The sequence below is a fragment of the Eumetopias jubatus genome, unplaced genomic scaffold, assembly GCF_037043125.1.
Source record: "Eumetopias jubatus isolate StellerSeaLion01/CBP00866 unplaced genomic scaffold, mEumJub1_p1.0 scaffold_4, whole genome shotgun sequence".
NCBI lineage: Eukaryota > Metazoa > Chordata > Mammalia > Carnivora > Otariidae > Eumetopias > Eumetopias jubatus.
The window spans coordinates 155471222-155491428 of NW_028274810.1; the positions used below are offsets into that span (position 1 = coordinate 155471222).

The 20207-nt window shown below is 33.5% G+C and overlaps 1 protein-coding gene across 2 annotated transcripts in view; it reads right to left on the bottom strand.

Annotated features, from left to right (window-relative positions):
* Positions 1-18314, bottom strand: part of CNBD1 (cyclic nucleotide binding domain containing 1) — a 433287-nt gene extending 414973 nt beyond the window's left edge. For both annotated transcript variants that reach the window (XM_028111485.2, XM_088023124.1), the window contains exons 1-2: positions 18227-18314; positions 2264-2336 (exon numbers count right to left, since the gene is read on the bottom strand). In XM_028111485.2, the coding sequence (XP_027967286.2) occupies positions 2264-2336; positions 18227-18314 (161 nt within the window). The remainder of the gene's footprint in view (positions 1-2263; positions 2337-18226) is intronic.
* Positions 18315-20207: the final 1893 nt, after the last annotated feature.

Below are 20207 nucleotides of genomic sequence, written 5' to 3' on the forward strand. Positions count from 1 at the left end.
TATATATATATATATATATATATATATATATACATGTAGGTACCCGAAAACATGCCCTCTCCCAGACCCCTGGTGTGTACAAGTGCATCAAAAGAAAACATCCAAGAAATTCACGGGATTTGGTGTCTAAGAAAAGGCACAGTAAATGTAAGACTTAATAGAAGGAAGTCAAGCAGGACACCAGACTGGGCTTGGAGCAGCTGATTATCTAATGAGAGACCACTACTTAGGAAAGACTATCAAACCAGGAAGACAAAGGCTGATAAGATTTATGCAGAATGGATACTTTGGCAGTTCCACATCTAGGTGATTCAATATCTCTTACTATGATCACCCAAGGCGGGTGGAGGGAGAGGTCTAGAAACATGTTTGGTTTTTTGTTTTTAGTTGTTTACATCTGGGCGAAGAAGCCAAAGGAAAATTACAGCACAAAAAGCATTCGGCTACAAAAGCCTGAACTAGCTTCTTATGTGTTAGAAAAGGGTCCAGCGTATAAGATAAATTCAACGCTTAAAAACTTGGATGAGCCTTTTTGAATAGCAATAATCATTGTAAAATAACATTTATATAGCTCTCACTATGTGCCAGACCCTGTTTACTCAACATATGTTAGCTCATTTAGTCATCCCAATAACTCTGTAAAATAGGTACTATTATTATCTCCATTTTAAAAATAAGAAAACTGAAGTAAAGAGAAATTAAGTAACAAATCCAAGGTCACACATTCAGTGAGTGTCTGAGCCAGATTCAAACCAAGTGGCATGACTTGATTCTTCATCCTGTGTGGAAAGGCACTGAGAGTGAGGAGGAGGCATAAGTGGCATAGGAAAAAAAAATCATTCTTAGGAGAAATCCAAGAAATATAAAAGAAGCATGTCCTCCTCCCTTCCTCTGAAAAAAAAAGAAGAGATGGCAAGATCAATGAAGATATAGAAATAATTTGAAATCAGAAACACAAGAAAATCAAAAACACAAAACAAGTGTTGGTAAGGAAGTAGAGAAAAAGGAACCCTTCTACACTATTGATGGGAATTGTTAACTGGTACAGCCACTGTGGAAAACAGTATGGAGGTTACTCAAAAAGTTAAAAATAGAGTGATTTTAATCATAGAACCTATGATCCAGGATTACATTGCTGGACATTTACCCAAAAAATACAAAAACACTAATTCAAAGGGATACATGCACCCCTATGTTTATTGTTTACAATAGCTAAACTATGGAAGCAGTCTAAATGTCTGTCATAGATATATGGATGAAGAAGATATGGTGTACACACACACACACACACACACACACACACACACACACACACACACAGTGGAATATTATTCAGCCATAAAAGAGAATGAAATCTTGCCATTTGCAATAACACGGATGTAGCTAGAGAGTATAATGTTAAGTGAAATAAGTCAGTCAGAGAAAGACAAATACCATATGATCTCACTCATATGTGGAATTTAAGAAACAAAACAAATGAGCAAAAGGGAAAAAGAAACAATCCAAGAAACAGAGTCTTAACTATAGAGAATAAACTGATGGTTACCAGAGGAGAAGTGGGTGGGGGCGGGGAGGGCATAGGTGATGGAAATTAAGAAGGGCACTTATCATAAAGAATAGAATAGAATAGAAAGAAGAGAATAAAATAGAATAGAATAGAATAGAATAGATAGGGGCATTTTCTCAGCAGTCCCATTAAAGATGAGGCAAGGTCCTCTCTTAATAAAGGAAAGTGGAGAGTGGATGGACACTGATACTTAAGAAACTAACTAGTTTTATAATTTCAAAAATCCAAACTGGGAAACCGAGTTGGCAAAGCAATATTTTTTTTTCAAATTATATCTTCAAGTATCATATACCTTAGGAATCCTGAGCTTTGAGCCCTAATATTTCCTAATTCTTTGGCTCTGGTATCTTTCAACTAGGTATCTCCTACGCACTGCTGAAGTACTTATTTCACTCAGGATTTGTGTTTCCAACCATTTAAAGCTTTCTTCCCTTATGACTGTTTTTTAAGTACTAGAAAGGGCTCAGCTAGGGATGAATTATGTTTGCTTCACACTCAACTGTTTCCTTAAATTATAACATATATTCTGCCCCTTTAATCTGGAGAAATAACCTCCAGGTTCTCAAATGTTTTTTATCTATGTGATAAATCAAGTATCTATGGGCTCAACAATAGTATACTACTATACTTTAACCATAAAACAAACATGTTCATATTCATTTGAATGAAAGAAAAAGAAACACATGAGTAACTTACCTGGATTGTAGTCCTCTTATATGGCACAATGCATTCAACTGGCCATAATCAATGTACTTAGACATTTTCAACGCTGAAAAAAAAATCAATTAAATTTGAGTAATTTTCTGTAATCTTATTAACCAAAATTATAAATAAAGTTTAATTCCAAACATTCATCATAGTAAAAGAATTCAGTGACCATGGTAGTGAATTATTATCAGTCTTTGATACACAAGCAGAACTGAATAAGGTGATTAAATAATACAAAGAAAGAATGTAATGTTTTTCACTGATGTCAAATCTGGTCTGACATTGTTTGTTTGTTTTTTGGAGTTTATATATGTCATATAATGTCCCTCCTCTGGAAGAAAGCCTTTCAGAATCCCATCCTATACCTTTAGAATGTAGACTGACAATGCCATGACAATTCAAAGAAGAGGTTCTTGAGGTCCCCGTCTCTGTCTCTGTCTCTCTCTCTGGAATACTACTAATTTTTATTCGATCCATGCAGGCCCCCATCTTACACTAGCCCTCTTCAGAGCACCTTCCAATATCTGGATTCAGTTTGCAATCCCATTTGAAGTTAATGTGTAAGCAAATCACACAATATCCCTTAAGAGCAGAAAGATAGTAATCATAGCCAAGAAGCAAACTAATTGCAATTCTCCTTCAGTGCCAGAAAGAACTGACATCCTTCAAAGGAGATGAAAAGGAAGATAGAGTATTGAGTACGATAAGCATCATTACAATGATGGGCACTCACATCACAGGTCCTCCCCTTTCTCCAGGAGAATGCATGCTGTTAGAAATGTTGTAAAACAGAAAGCAGTAATACCACCATCCACATTATTCCTTCCCTTAGTGAAAAGGTATTGAGAAAATCAGCAGCTTAATGCACTTCTAAACTTTTTAAAATGTATTTTTGACCACATCCCAGTAGAATTTGACACGTCCAAACTTATCAATTTTAATTTCAAATTATTGAATTACATTAACATTTTTAAGCCTTTTGTGATCTAAAATTAATCATCAATAACATATACTACTTTTTAAAAAATGAAATTAGGATAAAAGAAATTTAAACAGAAAACTGGTTGCTATCCACATAAATCATTGCCATTTAATAAACTTGAAAATACTAATAACATGATTTAGGTTATTTTCTTACATATATTACTCAGTTAAGTCTTAAGAATCAGAAAATTACCTAATTGCATTTTAGCAACATATAGAATAATTATTTTAAATGAACCAAGTTATAGCTACATGTTATCAAAAATACTTTTAAGTATACTCATATTTTTAATATAGGATATTATATAAAATCTTAATTATAGTAGATTTTTAGATTGATGGATTAAGAAGAGATTTCTACAAAGTATTAGTTTAGTGCAATTTCCCAACCCAGTTCAAAAACAGGATCAGAAATAGCCCTGGTGTCTGGTATGGACAGGAAAAGGGGATGGTTGCCATAGATATTTTTTAAAAAAAGTTCAAGGTTTGAGAAATCCTGGCTTAAAAGGGGGATTTTAAAAATCATCCTTCAGTTAAAATAGCTTACCAAAAAAAAAAAAAAATCACAGGATGGATATTATAAGACGAAGAATTGCTAGCAGAGAATAGAAAACTTGAGAAATCAACTTGCCTGAGAAAAGCTACAGCACTTGAGGGTAAGGCTTTGCCCTAAACTTGGCACAGCCAAGTAAACTCAAAACCAGAATAGCCTATATAGTAACTACTCACAGCCTAGAAGGACACTTTACAACTCACCAAAAAATTTCTTCACTGATTCTCAATTCCAGGAGGTATCTGTGACAAGGGACTTTATATAAAGGGTGTTGAACAACATAATGGATCTTGTCTTTGAAGCAGTTTCATTAAAAAGAAAAGTCAATAGATTTCAACATGAAATTATAACTCTGTAGAGACCAAAAGTTGAGCTTTTCTGGTGATCAAATTTTATACCAGGATAAAGCTTAAGGAGTTTCAGAGGGACTAAGTTTACATTTGTTTTCCAGTTTTGTTTTCCCTCATGAATATGTCTTAGCTGGGCTTTTGACAGAAGCAGAGGGAGCTTAACCCTATGATGGGGGTAAAAATCACAGATTTGACCACAGTTTGTTTCAAAGAAGATGAGAAGCTGATATAAAAGGGTGGTTACAAAGTAAATCCTAAACTAGAGACAAAGAACAAGAAATTCATGGCACAATTAAAAAACCAATTTTCTTTACAGATATAATGCTCACTATATATGACTGAAATAGAGAAACTAAAATCCAATGTTTTATCCGAGTGACACACTGGTGATCTTTTGTTTATAAGCGTAAATGTCCATCCAGGGGTAGATACGTATTTTTAAATTTGTGTGGTAGAATCAATTATGTATGCTTTTTGTGGGGATTATAAAAATTTGTTAAAAATGGGTCTTGTGAGTATTAGAATAAAATGAAACTATTTTTCCCCAATAAACTTTCCCTTAAAAGGGGAAAAAAAGCTAAGAATAAGTGAAGCCTTAGAAATATGTAAATGCAAAACCATTATTTACTGGGAAATTATGGAGTGGCTACTGGGTAACATAAAAGAGATGGACAGCACAGCCAAAGAGAAAATGTGACAGTGACCATGTGGAATTGTCAGGGTGTGTTTAGCTGGAAAACAGAAAGCTGAGACCTCTTCAAAAGGAAACACTGATAACTAATCCAGTGATAAGCAGAACCTTGTTTAATGCAATATTCAGAGCACAAAGAAACAGTTCAGCAGCAACAGAAACATTATCAATATTTTTTTTTATGGTAAGAATAGCAGTACTTCTACCAAAAAGCAGGTGGTGAATTCTAACATGAGACTGAAGTACAGAACATGAAGAAAATAAATGATCCATCAGACACTATAAGCATGACTAATTCTTTCTATATACTTGGATAAGTAAGTCTAGATTTGTGTAATAATAGGGAATTAAACATACCTACATTGATGATTAATAGTGTATTTGTTTGGGGGCACGTGGGTGGCATAGTCGGTTAAGCATCTAACTCTTGGTTTCAGCTCAGGTCTTGATCTCAGGATCATGAGATCGAGCCCCACACCAGGCTCCTCACTCAGCACGGAGTCTGCTTAAGTTTCTCCCTCTCCCTCTGCCCCTCTCCCCACGCTCTCCCTCTGTCTCTCAAATAAATAATAAATCTTCAAAACAAAATAGTGTATTTGTTTCCCTTCAACTAATTTTGTTTTCTAAAATAACCAAGTTAATTCTCCTTCAAAATAACATTGAATAAACATAAGGGACCTGAAAAATGTCAGCTAAATAAACCATCAAGAAGCAAAGGAATACAGCCTAATCAAGGACTTCTATGACTAAAAGCTGTTGTACAACATGGATAATTACACAAGTGGGCTTATGTTGTTCCTGGCCCTGTCTGAGTGGGTTATGATGTTAAAATATACATATATTAACTGAGGAGGGAAGAGAAGAGGGGAATATTATGCAACAAATTATCAAAATAACTTCCCTTTATATCCAACAATTTTGGAAAAGTAATCTATATTCATCTTTATTTCCTCAACTCAAATTCACTTCTCTACTCACTATAATTTATCTTCCACTTTCATTATTCATTAAAATTTGTTTCATTAAGAATATAGGAAATCCTATAGTTTCCAGTCTAATAACCTCTTTTCAGTCTTCCTTGCACTAAATTCTGTGTGACATCTGGCACTGGTGAAGCCTACCTACCAGGCTTCTGTGACACTATTCTCTCCCTGCTTGCTTCTTCCTCATTTGACTACTCTACTGGCTCATCTTCACTGTCAATGAATCCATTCTCAATCCCTCTATCTTTTCAGTTTAGATCCTCTTCCTCCACGATCTCACCTGCACCTGCATGTCCAGCTATCACACATACACTTAGGTTCCTTGAATCAATCTCTCTAGCACAAAACTCTAACCTGCATTCCACTAATATTCACATGAACATCATTCTTGAAAATCAATTTCAGGATAACAGAAGCTTTACTTAAAATCTCTCTCTCTCTCTCTCTCTCTCTCTCACACACACACACACACACACACACACACACACACACACACACCCTGCCCCTTGCAGGTTATCATACTTTAATCATTTTACCTCTCTTCTACATAAGATTGAAGATCATGCCAATGTCTTTGGGGCATTAAAAATCTCACCATGGCAAAGAGCCCACTAAATAACAAAGGTTAAAAAGAGGAAACAATTTTGATCTTCATTAAAACTGAGTATTTACCAGACTCTTAACATAGAGAACAAACTGAGGGTTGCTACAAAGGAGGTGGGCAGAGGGTTGGGGTAGATGGGTGATGGTTATTAAGAAGGGCACTTGTGATGAGCACTGGGTGTTATATGTAAGTGATGAATCACTCAATTCTACAGCTAAAACCAATATTACATTGTATATTAACTAATTGGAATTTAAATAAAAACTTGAAAAAGGACAAAATACTGAGTATTTACCATATTTCCAAACTACAAACTGAAAAATACCAGCTAAATAGTGTAGTTTCAATAAACTTTAAAAGAGGTACAAAAGTTTTATCTTGTTTGAGGAAATAAGCAGAGTTCTTTAGGGGAAGGTTGTATAGCCCTAAAGAATATAACCAATTAAATCTTACTTGAAATGGGAAGCTCTTGAGACTTAGACTAACAGGAACCCAAAGCCCATGACATATATAGAATGTAGAGCTGAACAAGAATTTCACATATACTCATATTTTTTTAAGAATCAGGTTGTTGTAGTGGTAGAATGACAAATGTTAGGTGGCAATCAACACAGAAACAGCTTGTCTCAGTCACTGAAGAGAAATAGAGGCCAAATAAACAGCATAAGGAATATAGTCAATGATACTGTAATAGCAATGGAACAGGACAGATAGTAGCTACACTTGTGGTGAGCATAGCATAATGTATAAACCTGTCAAATCACTAAGTTGTACACCCAAAACTAATGTAACATCATGTATCAACTATACTCAAATTAAAAATAGATGTCAAGTCACTACCAAGAAACCTTTGGAGTATGAATTATGACAGTACTAATTAGAGATATATCCTTTAGGGAAGAGCACAGAACAGAGCTGATGAGAAAGTATTCAAAGTTAACATACAAGAAAATTCAACCTGTCTGTTGTACCAGCTTACTCCCTACTGCTATCTTTTTTCAAGCAAGTAACCTATCTTCAAAAAATAACCACCATTCAATAATCTGGGTACCTAGGCAAAACATACCCTAGGCAAAGTGTGAAAAACAATGAGAAACAATTAAGTTACCAAATAAAAATCAAATAATATGCATCAGAAGAAATAGTGGAAGTGGGGAGAAAGCCCTCCAATTACACACACACATCCTTGATGAAAGAAGAACAAAGAGCTACATGACATTAAATATAAATAAGACAACAGAAAGAAATTGCAAATAAACAGGCTATATTTAGGAAAGAAGAGAAAGAGAAAGAAAATTATGACAAAATTTATGTTAGAAATAGCAAAAATGGCAATATTTAATATGATCAGAACATAAAGGCTAACACATTCAAATAGAGAAAAGAAAAAGAGAAAATGATAAATGAAGGTAGAAAACAGAGATTATATGTGAAAACTTTTCCTGAATAAGAAAACAGAAATAATGGTACAGGAAAAAAATGCTCAAACATATAAAAACACTTTTTTCATATAAAGATTTGAATATGAAGAATTAAATACCATGACCCAGAAAGGGAAAAAGAAAGCATAATACATGATTTACAAAGAGACCAGATATTCTGGACTGAGTAAATAATTAAATGTTACTATGTTTTGAAGATAAACAATTATTTTAGCACCTAGCCAAAACTCAGTATGGTCTTAGTCTTCTCTATAGCAAAGTCTTGGCAAACAGTAAGACAGATGGGGGGAGGGAATATATCATGAGTTTTATTCTCCAAAAACTAAAAAGGTAATAAATAAACATAAGACCTCAGAGAATATCAAGTACTGTAAGATCTCTTTAAAAAATACAATTTGATAAACATACAACTGAAACTTAAATAGTATGGACACTATACTAATAAAGGGTAGGTAAATTCTGTAAGCCTAATGCAAATAAATTCTTCATAGATTCTAATAAAAAGAGTATAAATAGTAATGAGTAACAACTTGGAAGTGTCAGCAGAGAAGTGAAAGCATAAAATATACTTGTACAGATACCCTCACATAGTAAATAATTAATATTTACAATTTAAAATTTTTTTTAAATAATGGGACCTTAATATTTGAAGATATGAATGCAACTAGTCAAAGACTTAGACATTAATATTCTTACTAATCAAATCATGATGTGAAGAGGGAAATTCTTCTCATTTTATACTAGGTTGTGAATATTTATTGTCTAAAGTTGATAAATCAAGAAGTATAGGTTTAGGTATGGAATCTATTAAATGTTTTGTGTTCCAAATTATATAATATTAAAATTCATAAAGCAAAAATTTCAGGAATAAATGGAGACAAAATAACCTCTACAGTAACTTTCTTTCCTTCTTACCTACAAATCAAGTAACAACTGAATCACTGAGGATATAAATATAAATTACATAATTAATGAGATATATTAAACATATATTAAATTTATTCTTAAATCAAAGAGCATATCAAAACTGAACCTATAAAATATCAAGAAGGTAAAAATAGGGAATGTTTTCATGAACCTATGGAATATAATTTGTCTTTCTCTGGTGAAAATGCATTCCCCAAAATATTTATATTACAAGAAAAGACAAAAAATAAAATCAAAAGAATTAAGCATTTTGACTCAAAAAGTTAGGAAAAGAAAATTAAAACAAGAGAAATGCAAGGAAGAAAGTAGAAAAGCAGAAATTAACAGGTTTATAAAGCAGGAAAAACTGTAGAAAAGTAAATTCAAGAGAGTTCGTTCTAGGGCTCAGATGGGGAAAGCACAAGATGAGCCTGAAAAATCTTATTGTACTAGAAAGCACGGAAATGGTTAGACCATAATGAAGGCATTTCCAGTGGCCAGACTATGAACTATCTGGACATCAAAATATGTAATGATAATAACTCATTAAAATCCTTGAAATAGGGGCACCTGTGTGGCTCAGTTGGTTAAGCGTCTGCCTTCGGCTCAGGCCATGGTCCTGGGGTCCTGGGATCAAGCCCCACATCAGGCTCCCTGCTCAGCAGGGAGTCTGCTTTTCCTCTGCCTCTCCAATGCTTGTGCTCTCTCTCTCTCTCTCTCTCTCTCTCAAATAAATAAATAAAATCTTTAAAACCCTATGAACAAACTAGGATATCATAATTTTACATTTATTTATTTAATATTTTATGAAAATTTAATATTTTTATACTTTCAAAATATCTCTTCACAAAAGACTTATTAATTACAAAAGGGAAAGGTAAATTCACTGCAGAGAAGTTCTCCATATAATATCCATAATCAATCCTTAATCAATATATTAAAGTAAAATCATGTGCCACCTGATAAGATGCAAAAAGAACATAGAATCACTTCTATGACATTTCTGCCAAAGATATCCCACTTGAATCTAATCATGAGGAAAGATCAGAGAAGCCAAACTGAAGTATATCCTACTAAATAACCTGTTTGTAATCTCCCAGCATTAAGGTCATGAAAGGCAAGGAAAATGGAGAAACTATTCCTATCTAGACACGAAAATGAAAGGCAAAACGAGATTTTGAACTGGATCTTTTTACTATGAAAATCATTATCAGAACAATTGGCTAAATTCAAATGGGAGAGGTCTAAGAATTAGATTACAGTATATGTATCTTTGTTAATTTTTTTTTATTTTGATGGATGTATTATGATTATGTAATAAGTGTATTTCCTTGTTTTTAAGAAATACATCCTAAAATATTTAAGGAAAGTGGAGTGTCAAATGGCTCTGAAAAAAATAAGTTTCTCTACATTAAACTTACAACATTTAAGATTGCAGTTTCAAACTTTTTAAATTTTATTTTCAAAAATTTAATAACTTTCTCATGACTTCTGTAGTTAGAAAATATGAGAAAAAGATATCATTCATAATAACAAAAAAAAAGCATAAAATGCTCAGAAATAAATTTATTGTTGCATCAAAAGACACTTGCAAAAATTGGAAGTAGAAAGGTTGAATATTACAAAAATACAAGTTCTTGAGTAGGAATATTCAATAGCATAAAGACATCAATTCTCCATAAATGAATCTTTAAGTTTAACACATTTCCAACTAAAATACCCATGTTTATTTGTTGAAAAGGCCCAAATATTTCTAAAGATCTATAGAAAAATAAACTTAGAAAAAAGGTCTGAAAAAGTCTTTCAAAAAAGAGTAATCAGTAAAGGTTAATCTTACCAGATACTGAAATATGTAATAATGCTTCAAAAATTATAACAACTCAACACAAATACATAAACAGACAAGAGATAAGTGGAAAAAGTAAGTAATAGTTTCCAGAGATAGATCCAGAATGCATATGAAAATTTAACATACAATAAAAACTGGCACTTCAAATTACTAGGAAAAAGATTACTCAACAAATAGTGTTAGAACAGTTGATTGGTCATTTGGAAAAATATTAATTTGCAACCATACATCACTATTCTAAAGTAAATTTATTCAAAAATAAATTCTAGATGCACTAAATATTTAACAAACTTAATATTAAAAATAAAACTATATAACAAAAGAAAGCATGGAAGAATTATTTTTAAATCTTGGTGTGAACAATGGCATTCTAAGCAAGAATCAATAACAGAGGACAAAAACTAGACAATCTAAAATGTTTGTATGACACAAAAATCATAAACATGAAAAAATGCAAACTGAGAAAAAAACCTGTAAAGTACATGCCAAAGCACTAATTTCTTTTATACACAAAAATTTCTTTCAAATAAAAGGAAAAGTAAACCTCAATGGATGGGCAAGGGACATATAAATAGGCTGTTCACATAAATACACATGATCACAAATATATGAGATGATTCTAGAACTGTAAAGTCTTAGAACATGAGAGACAGATTTTAGCCAAAGCATGAAAATTTTAAATGCCAGACTGAAGAAAACGGATTGTAATCTAAGTTTTGGAAGAGAGTAAAACCCTGACAGCTTTTGAGTGGACAGTTAACATGCTCTAATTCCCTTGTAAATCATATTTTTAAAAAATAAATAAATAATCTGGTCCATAATACATGTTGGAAGGAAGTCCAGAGATCAGGTCAGTCAAAGGTAATGGAGATCCAGTCTAGGAAGCTGAAGGGAACAGAGGACTAATGCAGAAGGTATTTCTGAGACAGACTGCCTAGAACAGAGCAGTAGCCTGAGACCTGAGGCGTGACCTAGTGTGACCACTAGAGGAGACATCTGATTTGCAATGCATTGCAGTCTACTGCAGGGCTTCCTGCCTGAACCCCCAGAAATGATTTGAGCTCAGTTTAAGTTGCCATTACTTAATTTCTAAAGGTCACTCAAGACTTTCTGACAAAAAGTACAAGTACATTGAGATAGTTATGAGTGGTAAGAAAAAAACATAATAAATGCTTGGTTTTTTCAATAAAACATTCATCTTTTCTCCTTTAGGATTTAAAAAAAAAGTGACTTTTACACTGAAAAATAAAGTTGAGAAAATAATTTTCTGATACTTCTTTTCCTAAATAATCAAGTAGCATTTTCCACAGGGACTATTATTGATTATATAAACACGGAGACATATACAAACATTCAACCACATTTTCCATCTTTTATTTCTTCTCGGAACATCCATTCTCATCTTTTAGCTCTGTTTTTCAAATTTTTTTCTTGTATACATTACACAATCAGCTTCTCTGTATTCTCCACTGACAGGCCACCCTTTTTCTTACTTGCACTCCTAGGATTTGAATGGTTTAAAACTTTAAAATGGAGCAACAGTTACTTTTCCAGATAAATATATATCTTGAAACTCCTTTCATCTTTAGCTACTAAAAAACTGAAAGTCTCTCAAATTACAGGAAATGTCCTTGAAGTGTTAGGAATGATGACACAGTTTTTTCAGGTTTTCTGTAAATGTACATGATAAAATGAAAAAAAAAAAGCAAGGAAAACATTCACTTAGGAGTACTATCTTGTTTCTAAATTCCTTGAAGTTATCTCTGGTCTTCTCTTGAATGCCATTTTTTTTCCTTCTACGTCTTCCTGTGTTGGAAAAAGCAAGATGTACTTACAAATATCTTGCGAACCTGAAAAATTTTGTTACTGGAATAAAAACAAACCAAAAAACCCTTTTGTTAAAGTACAGAAATTCTTTCTCCCAGGGGTGCCTGGGTGGCTTAGTCGTTAAGCGTCTGCCTTTGGCTCAGGTCATGATCCTAAGGCCTTGGGATCGAACCCCGCATCGGGCTCCGGGCTCCCTGTTCGGCGGGAAGCCTGCTTCTCCCTCTCCCACTCTCCCTACTTGTGTTCCCTCTCTCGCTGTCTCTCTCTGTCAAATAAATAAATAAAATCTTTAAAGAAGAAAAAGAGAAAGAAATTATTTCTCCCAGATAAACCAGTAGTTAAAATGTAAAGTGCATATTTCAACTTGTCCTTTTCAGAAGGATAAGCCTAATAAGCATGAAGAAACTAGCTTAGCAGATTAACCCAAACAAAGTTAGCTAACTAGACCATACTCCTAATGATAAGTGTGTAAGGGGTTTCCTCCAGTCAAATGCTAAAGGACAGCTCCCTACCTTCTATTAAAAAAAAAAAAAAGACATTTTTCTTCCCTTTGTCTCTTCAGAACATCAACTTCTAATAATAACAGGCCGTGTGTGTACCTAGACCCAGATGCTATTTCACCCAGCTGGTAAAAGTACTGTAGATGTTGCTAACTGTAAGGTTTTATAGCAATTCTCATTCAGAATAAAAAGTGGCATGACTTTTTGCTTTTGAGAACAATCATCTCCTTCTGAGTTAGCAAGCTCTGAAGAATCCTGAGACACAAGTTAAAAAGACTATAGGAGGAGAAGACTGGAGAGTTTTAAAGAAAAAAATGTATAAGGGATTCAAGCATAACTACCTGGAGTGCCTGTGAATCTGGATTTCAGAGTTAATGAGACAGTACTGGAAGGGTGTTCAAAGATGCATGATATGTTCTCTCCCTTAAATTAAGAGTGTCTAAATGGTCAAAACGGCAAAATGCAACGAATACATATATATCATTCAACTTGCAAAATGTGGAGGGGATATCAGGGTGGTGGGTAGGAGGAAACTATACTGCTACTGACTTGTTTTTATGAGAAAATTCATGTGAATGATACTTTGAAAAATTCTCTACCACTTGACAACTGTATGAACCTTGGTATGAAACCCAAGCCTCACTATCCTTCACTGCAAAATGGACCATGTATTAGTTTTGTATCACTGAAACAAATTACTACAAATGTATCAGCTTAAAACACAAATTTATGATCTTACAGCTCTGAAAGTCAGAAGTCTGAAACAGATCTCACTATGCTAAAATCAAGTTGTCAGCAGGGCTGCATTCTTTCTGGAAGCTCCAGGGGAGACTCTATTTCTTTGCCTTGTCCAGCTTGCAGAGGCTGCCCCAATTCTGGGGCTCATGTCCTCCCTTCCATCTTCAAAGCCAGCAATGGCCAGTTGAGCTTTTCTCACCCTGAATCTCACTGACTCTAAGTCATGTGCCTCCCTCTCCCACTAATAAAAGATCCTTTGATTACAGTGGGCTCACTGCAAAATCCAGAATCTTCTCCCATTTCAAGGTCAGCTGATTAGCAGCCTTAATTCCATCTGCAACATTAATTTCTCTGGCCATGTAGCATAGTTTATTCACAGGTTTTGGGGATTAGGATATGCACATCATTGGGGGGCATTATTTCACTTACTACAGACCTCCTAAGTATCTTGTGAGAAATAAATGAAATAACATAACATGAAAAATGCTTACACATTGCCTATAAAAAGCCCTAAAATATTCACATATAAAATTTATAGATAAGGTAGACATGATTCACTAAAGGTAACCTAACTAACCTCACCCAAAGTAAGCAAGGATATATATAATGGCTGGATTTTTTTCCAGTTTAATGAGAAATAATTGACATATATCACTGTATAAGTTTAAGGTGTATAGCATAAATGTTTGATTTGCATATACTGTGAAATGATTATAATAGGTATGGTTAACATCCATCATCTCACATAGCTATAAAAAGAAAATGAAAAAAAAATTATCCTTGTAATGAAAACACTTATGATCTACTCTCTTAACAACCTCTCTATATATCATACAGCAGTGTTAGCCATAGCCATCATGTTATACATTATATCCCTAGTGCTTATTTATCTGACAACTGGAAGTTTGTACCTTTTGATCGCCTTCCTCCAATTTCTCCTACCCTCACCCCACCCCCCACCTCTGGTAACCACAAATCTGATATCTTTTTCTATGAGCTTTTTTTTTTAAGATTCTACATGTAAGTGAGATCATACAATATTTGTCTTTGTCTGTCTGATTTATTTAGCCTAATGCTTTCAGGGTCCATCCATATTGTTGCAAATGGATTTCCTTGTTTTTTTAATGGCTGAATAATATTCAATTGTGTATATGTACCACAACTTCTTTATCCATTCATGCATCAATGAACACTTAGGTTGTTTTCATGTATTGCCTATTATAAATAATGTTTCTATGAACATAAGCGTTCAACTTTTTGAGTTAATGTTTTCATTACCTTTGGAAATTCCCAAAAGTGAAATTGCTGGATCATATGGTAGTTTTATGCTCCATACTGTTTTCCATAGTAGCTATACCAATTTACAGGGTATAGGGATTCTCTTTTCTCCACATCCTCACCAGCATTTGTTAGTTCTTGTCTTTTTGATAATGACCATTCTAAAAGGTGATATGGTAGTTTTAATTTGCATTTCCCTAATGACTAGTAATTATGAGGATCTTTCCAAGTATCTGTTGTCCTTTTGCATATTTTCCTTAGAGAAATGTCTATTTAGGTCCTTTGCCCAATTTTTAATTGAATTATTTTTTTTTTTTGCTATTGAGTTGTATGAGTTCTTTATATATTTTAAATATTAATCCCTTATCAGATATATAGTTTGCAAATACCTTTTACCATTGTGCAGGTTTTCTTTTCACTTTGTTGGAGGTTCCTTCTGCAGTGTAGAACCTTTTTAGTTTGATATAGTCTCATTTTCTTTAATTTTATTTTATTGCTTGTACTTCAGGTGTCATATCTAAAAAAGCATTACCAAGACACATGTCAAAGAGTTCTTCTATGTTTTCTTCTAGGAGCTTCATGGTCAGGTCCTATATTTCAGTCTTTAATCCATTTCAAGTTAATATTTGTGAATGTTAGATAGTGGTCAAGTTTCATTCTTTTATTTTTGAATATCCAGGTTTTCCCAGCATGATTTATTGAAGAGACTGTCTTTTCAATTGAGTATTCTTGGCTCCATTGTCAAATTCTAGTTGACTGTATGTGCTTAGGTTTACTTCTGGACTCTCAATTCTGTTCCATTGATCTATTTGTTTTTATACCAGCACTATACTGTCTTAATAACTATAGCGTTGCAGTATAGTTTAAAATCAGGAAGTGTGATGCCTCCCGCTTTGTTCTTCTTTCTCAAAATATTTTTGGCTATTTGGAGTTTTGTGTTTCCATATAAATTTTAGGAATGTTTTTTCTATTTCTGTAACAGATGCCATTGGAATCTTGATAGGGATTACATCAAACCCACAGACAAATTCTGACATTTTAACAATACTAATTCTTCCAATCCATAAACACAAGATAACTTTCCATTTATTTATGTCTTCTTTGATTTCTTTTATCAATATCTTAGGATTTTCAGAGTAGTGATCTTTGGCCACCTTGGTTAAATTTATTCCTAAGTATTTTATTGTTTTTGATGCTATTTAAATGAGATTGATTTCTTTCTTTTTCAGAAAATTCATTGTTAGTGTACAGATTTTTGTAGTGTACTGATTTTTATATGTTAATTTTGTATCCTGCAACTTTACTGAATTCCTTGATTAGTTCTAACAGTTTTTTGGTTGAGTCTTTAGGGCTTTCTATATATAAAATCATGTCATCTGCAAATGGAGACAATTTTAGCTGGATTTTTTTAAGGTCCTTAACTGAACCTTCCTATTTATGCCCATTGCATTTGAATCATTCCCATTTATATCTTCTTTATAATTCAGATTTAGTCATATTATCGATTGAAAGCATCCTCACGTGTGCTTTCATGAGATCATTGTTTCAGCAAAGACAGAGTTTGCTAAGGGAAATTGTCAATTTGCTGGAGTTAGCACAAAGACACAGTTACTAAGCAAGCAGGACACGTCTCCAAAGAGAAGTCATAGACATAGAACATCAAGTAGGAAACTCTAAAGGGAAAACTGGGAGCTCCACTGCTTTCCATTATGCTCTATTCTGTTCTGAGATCTAAATTGCTGCTGATTTTTCATCTTTTTATCACTTCATACAAGTTAAGTGTCCTTGGAAGACACTACAGAGGGTAGCACATATCTCATCCCATTGATTCTAAATTAATTTGATCTTTTAACTCCCAGCTACTGTGCTTCCTGTTTCTAAAGAAATTGTTTTAGGATGACTTTTATTTCTTTTGCACAAATAAAACCTGTCCAGTAGAAGTTGTGGGTTTTGGCAAAATTACATTTAATATTTATTTCAATTCATGTAGAAATACAAAACTTTGACTACATTCAAGAAATTTTTTCACAATTATAATGAAAACATATAAAAGTAGCATATATAGGAATTAGTTGGATTTAACATAAGGACTTTGTCTAACACTATTAAAGACATAAGTAAACCCCTTCAAAAAGGTGTCAACTGCTGCCTCTGGCACTCTTTCCTCTGGAGACTATGATCATTAATTTAAAAAAAAAAATGATTTTAAAGAGTAAACAATCACAGGAAGATAAAAGAATAGACAGGTTAGTTTTTTCAAATCATACAACAAATTACCCAATAAATATTTTAAAAATGAAGTAAATACTTTATTGAAGTTGAAAAAAAAAATCAAGATATCTTATCCAGAAGATTTTGTTGTAATCTCAAATATCACTGGACTACTCCATATTATTAGTATATTGGTGATCAAATAATAGATCTATGAATTTGATAGTTATGACAAGAGGTCTTGAGAAAAATGTTCCAGGTATAGACTGACTATATAAAATAAGAAAATACTGTCAACTGTACAAACTTCAAATATTTAACTCTATAATTCCTATGATATTTAAATCAAAGACTACAAAATAAAAATAAAAGGGAATAGGAATAAATTTCAGAGGAAGAGTAACAGGCATTATCTCTTTTTTTTTTTTCCTGGAAAATTTTAATGAGAATTCTCCTAGTGAAAATTAAGTATTAATTAGCGCACAAAGGGCAAGGCAGTAAGACTGACTGGGTAGACACTAGAAGACCTGCCAGAAACAAGGGGTTTGATCACTCATGAGCCATGTGATCTTTCTAAGCCTTTGTTTTCTCTCTTTAAAAGTATTTCTTTTTTCTCTTTTTTTTACGATTGTATTTATTTATTTGACAGAGAGATCACAAATAGGCACACAGGCAGGCAGAGGGAGAGGGAGGGAGCTTGATGCTGGGCTCTATCCCAGGACCCTGGGATCATGACCTGAGCCTAAGGCAGCCCCTTAACCGACTGAGCCACCCAGGCGCCCCTAAAAGTATTTCTTATTTGAAGTTCTGAAAGGTCATAAAGATCCTCACTTTACAAAGTAAAATATTTGACATCTAGAGAATTGAAATGACTTCAGGGGGACAAAGCTGGATTTGCATATCTATGTTTTTTCCATCTCACTACTCTATCAAAATGATTCCTCCTGCCTCTCTACCAACTCACAAGTGCCGTTTCTTATATCTGGGATAAATAGCACTGAAAACAATGACAAACCCTTGACAGTCTTCACTCACTTGGTAAACTGCGAAGTGGAGGAGGAGGCACATTGTTTACAGCTATCATGTGAGACAAAACAGTTGCTGGAAGAGAAGACAAAGGCATCCTGATGGCTCAAAGGCAGCTGATCAAAGGCTACTTGAGAGGCAAATGATCCTTCTTTTCTTTGAGGCATCATAAAGCAGAACCCTCAAGGTAGTCCTTGATAGGCTGAGTACTACGGAATCTTCAGATTCACAGTTCTTATACAGTGCACAGCATTTCCAAGAGCTAAATATAGACCAGGAAAAGCTATATCTTAGTCCTAGTCCTGTGGAATTTATGAAGAGGGTTTTGCGACCTATAGGAAGGAGTAAGAATGAAGAAGGAAATTCCACAGGACAGATACAGCAGAATCAACAGCACACAAGTCCAGATTAAATGAAAGAAGAATTCATTAGTCATCCCTAGTCCAGAGCCCTTTTTCTGTCTACTAAATGTTTACATAAGGTATTAGAGACCTGATTTGTAGCAGCACCAACAGGATATTTATACTGCTCTCCATGGCTACATACATAGAGTAAAATACCTCTTCTAATTACATATCAATAAACTCACCCCTGCTTATATGTAACCATATTCTACTGGAGTATGGTGTATGTTTCGGTTATTTTCTGCTGCTTCACGGTACTTAAGGCTCATTACAATGACTGCGGTTTAGAGTCCTAATTAATGTATCTTTGGATTCTATGTCATCTCCCAAGCCTTTAAAAATATTTTCCTGGTGTCATAACTATAATAAGTAATACACGAAAGGACTGCGACTGACTACTAGAATGGTAACCATTTATTGACCACCTTCACCTAGAAAACATTAATAACCAGAATTGAAAGCTTTAGTTGTACTACAAAAGTTAACACATTTATCTTGCAACAGTTCCTATTAAATTGTATCTGCAATAAATAAATAGTATCTGCATAATAAACTTACTTCACCATAACTTTTCACTCAAATATATTTTCCTGTCCCCAGTTTTAAAAACTCTGGATTCACTGGAGACTCAAATTTGTTAAGTCTTATCATTCCTTTCATTTTGTGTTTCTTTTATACTAGTCATAACTCCTATCACAGAATGGTACCTTGACATCCCTACTGTACCCCCTTGGTAATCCCTACAGCCTTCATTTGACAGACTATCCCAGATCTATTCTCTTCCCATTCTCACATTTAAAACTCAAAGAACCAAGGACCTCTTTATAGAATTACAAAGTGTTTTTGCATTTTTCATGGATTTTAAACAGATGGGACTCTATTAGATGATTTTTTTCCTTTGACATGTAGTTTTGATCAAACAAATCAAAGAAAAGAAGTTTTCAAAGGCCCTAAGTTCATAATGATCAAGTCCCTCCCTGATTCCAATGTCATCGATTCTTATTTATTTTCTAAGTTTTTTCTTTTCTTTTCTAAATTTTCACCTTTTCTTTGTTCTCTTCTGTATTTCCTATATTAAAAAACACACACAATGAAACCTACATACCATAGTAATTTCACATCAAACTCAGCCTTGCTTGAAAACTCTTTTAAAAAAAAAGAAAATATGAAAAGTTGACAATGCAAGGAAATAAGAACATTAAGAACAGAAAAAAACAGTTTAAAAATCTCACTTAATTTTATCTAAGTTTATATAATCTTCATGATTTTGTGTATTTGCTAGTATCTGCTGATATATGTCCAGAAAGAATCCATCAAATCACAAATGCAACTCCTTCGAATGTTTTTGATTAGTCCCTCCAATGTATTCTGAGTCCTCTTAAGATTCATTCTAAGAACAATAATATGATCACATAATCACATGATTTGTGTTTGATGGAAAGATGTATTGTTTGTCAATGCCCAGAAATTCAAATCTGATCACTTGTCAAACACTTATTTGTAAAATTATTTTGGTCAAGTCACTTAATTTGCCTTAGTTTCAATATCCTAATCTATACATATAACACAGTCATATATATAATGAT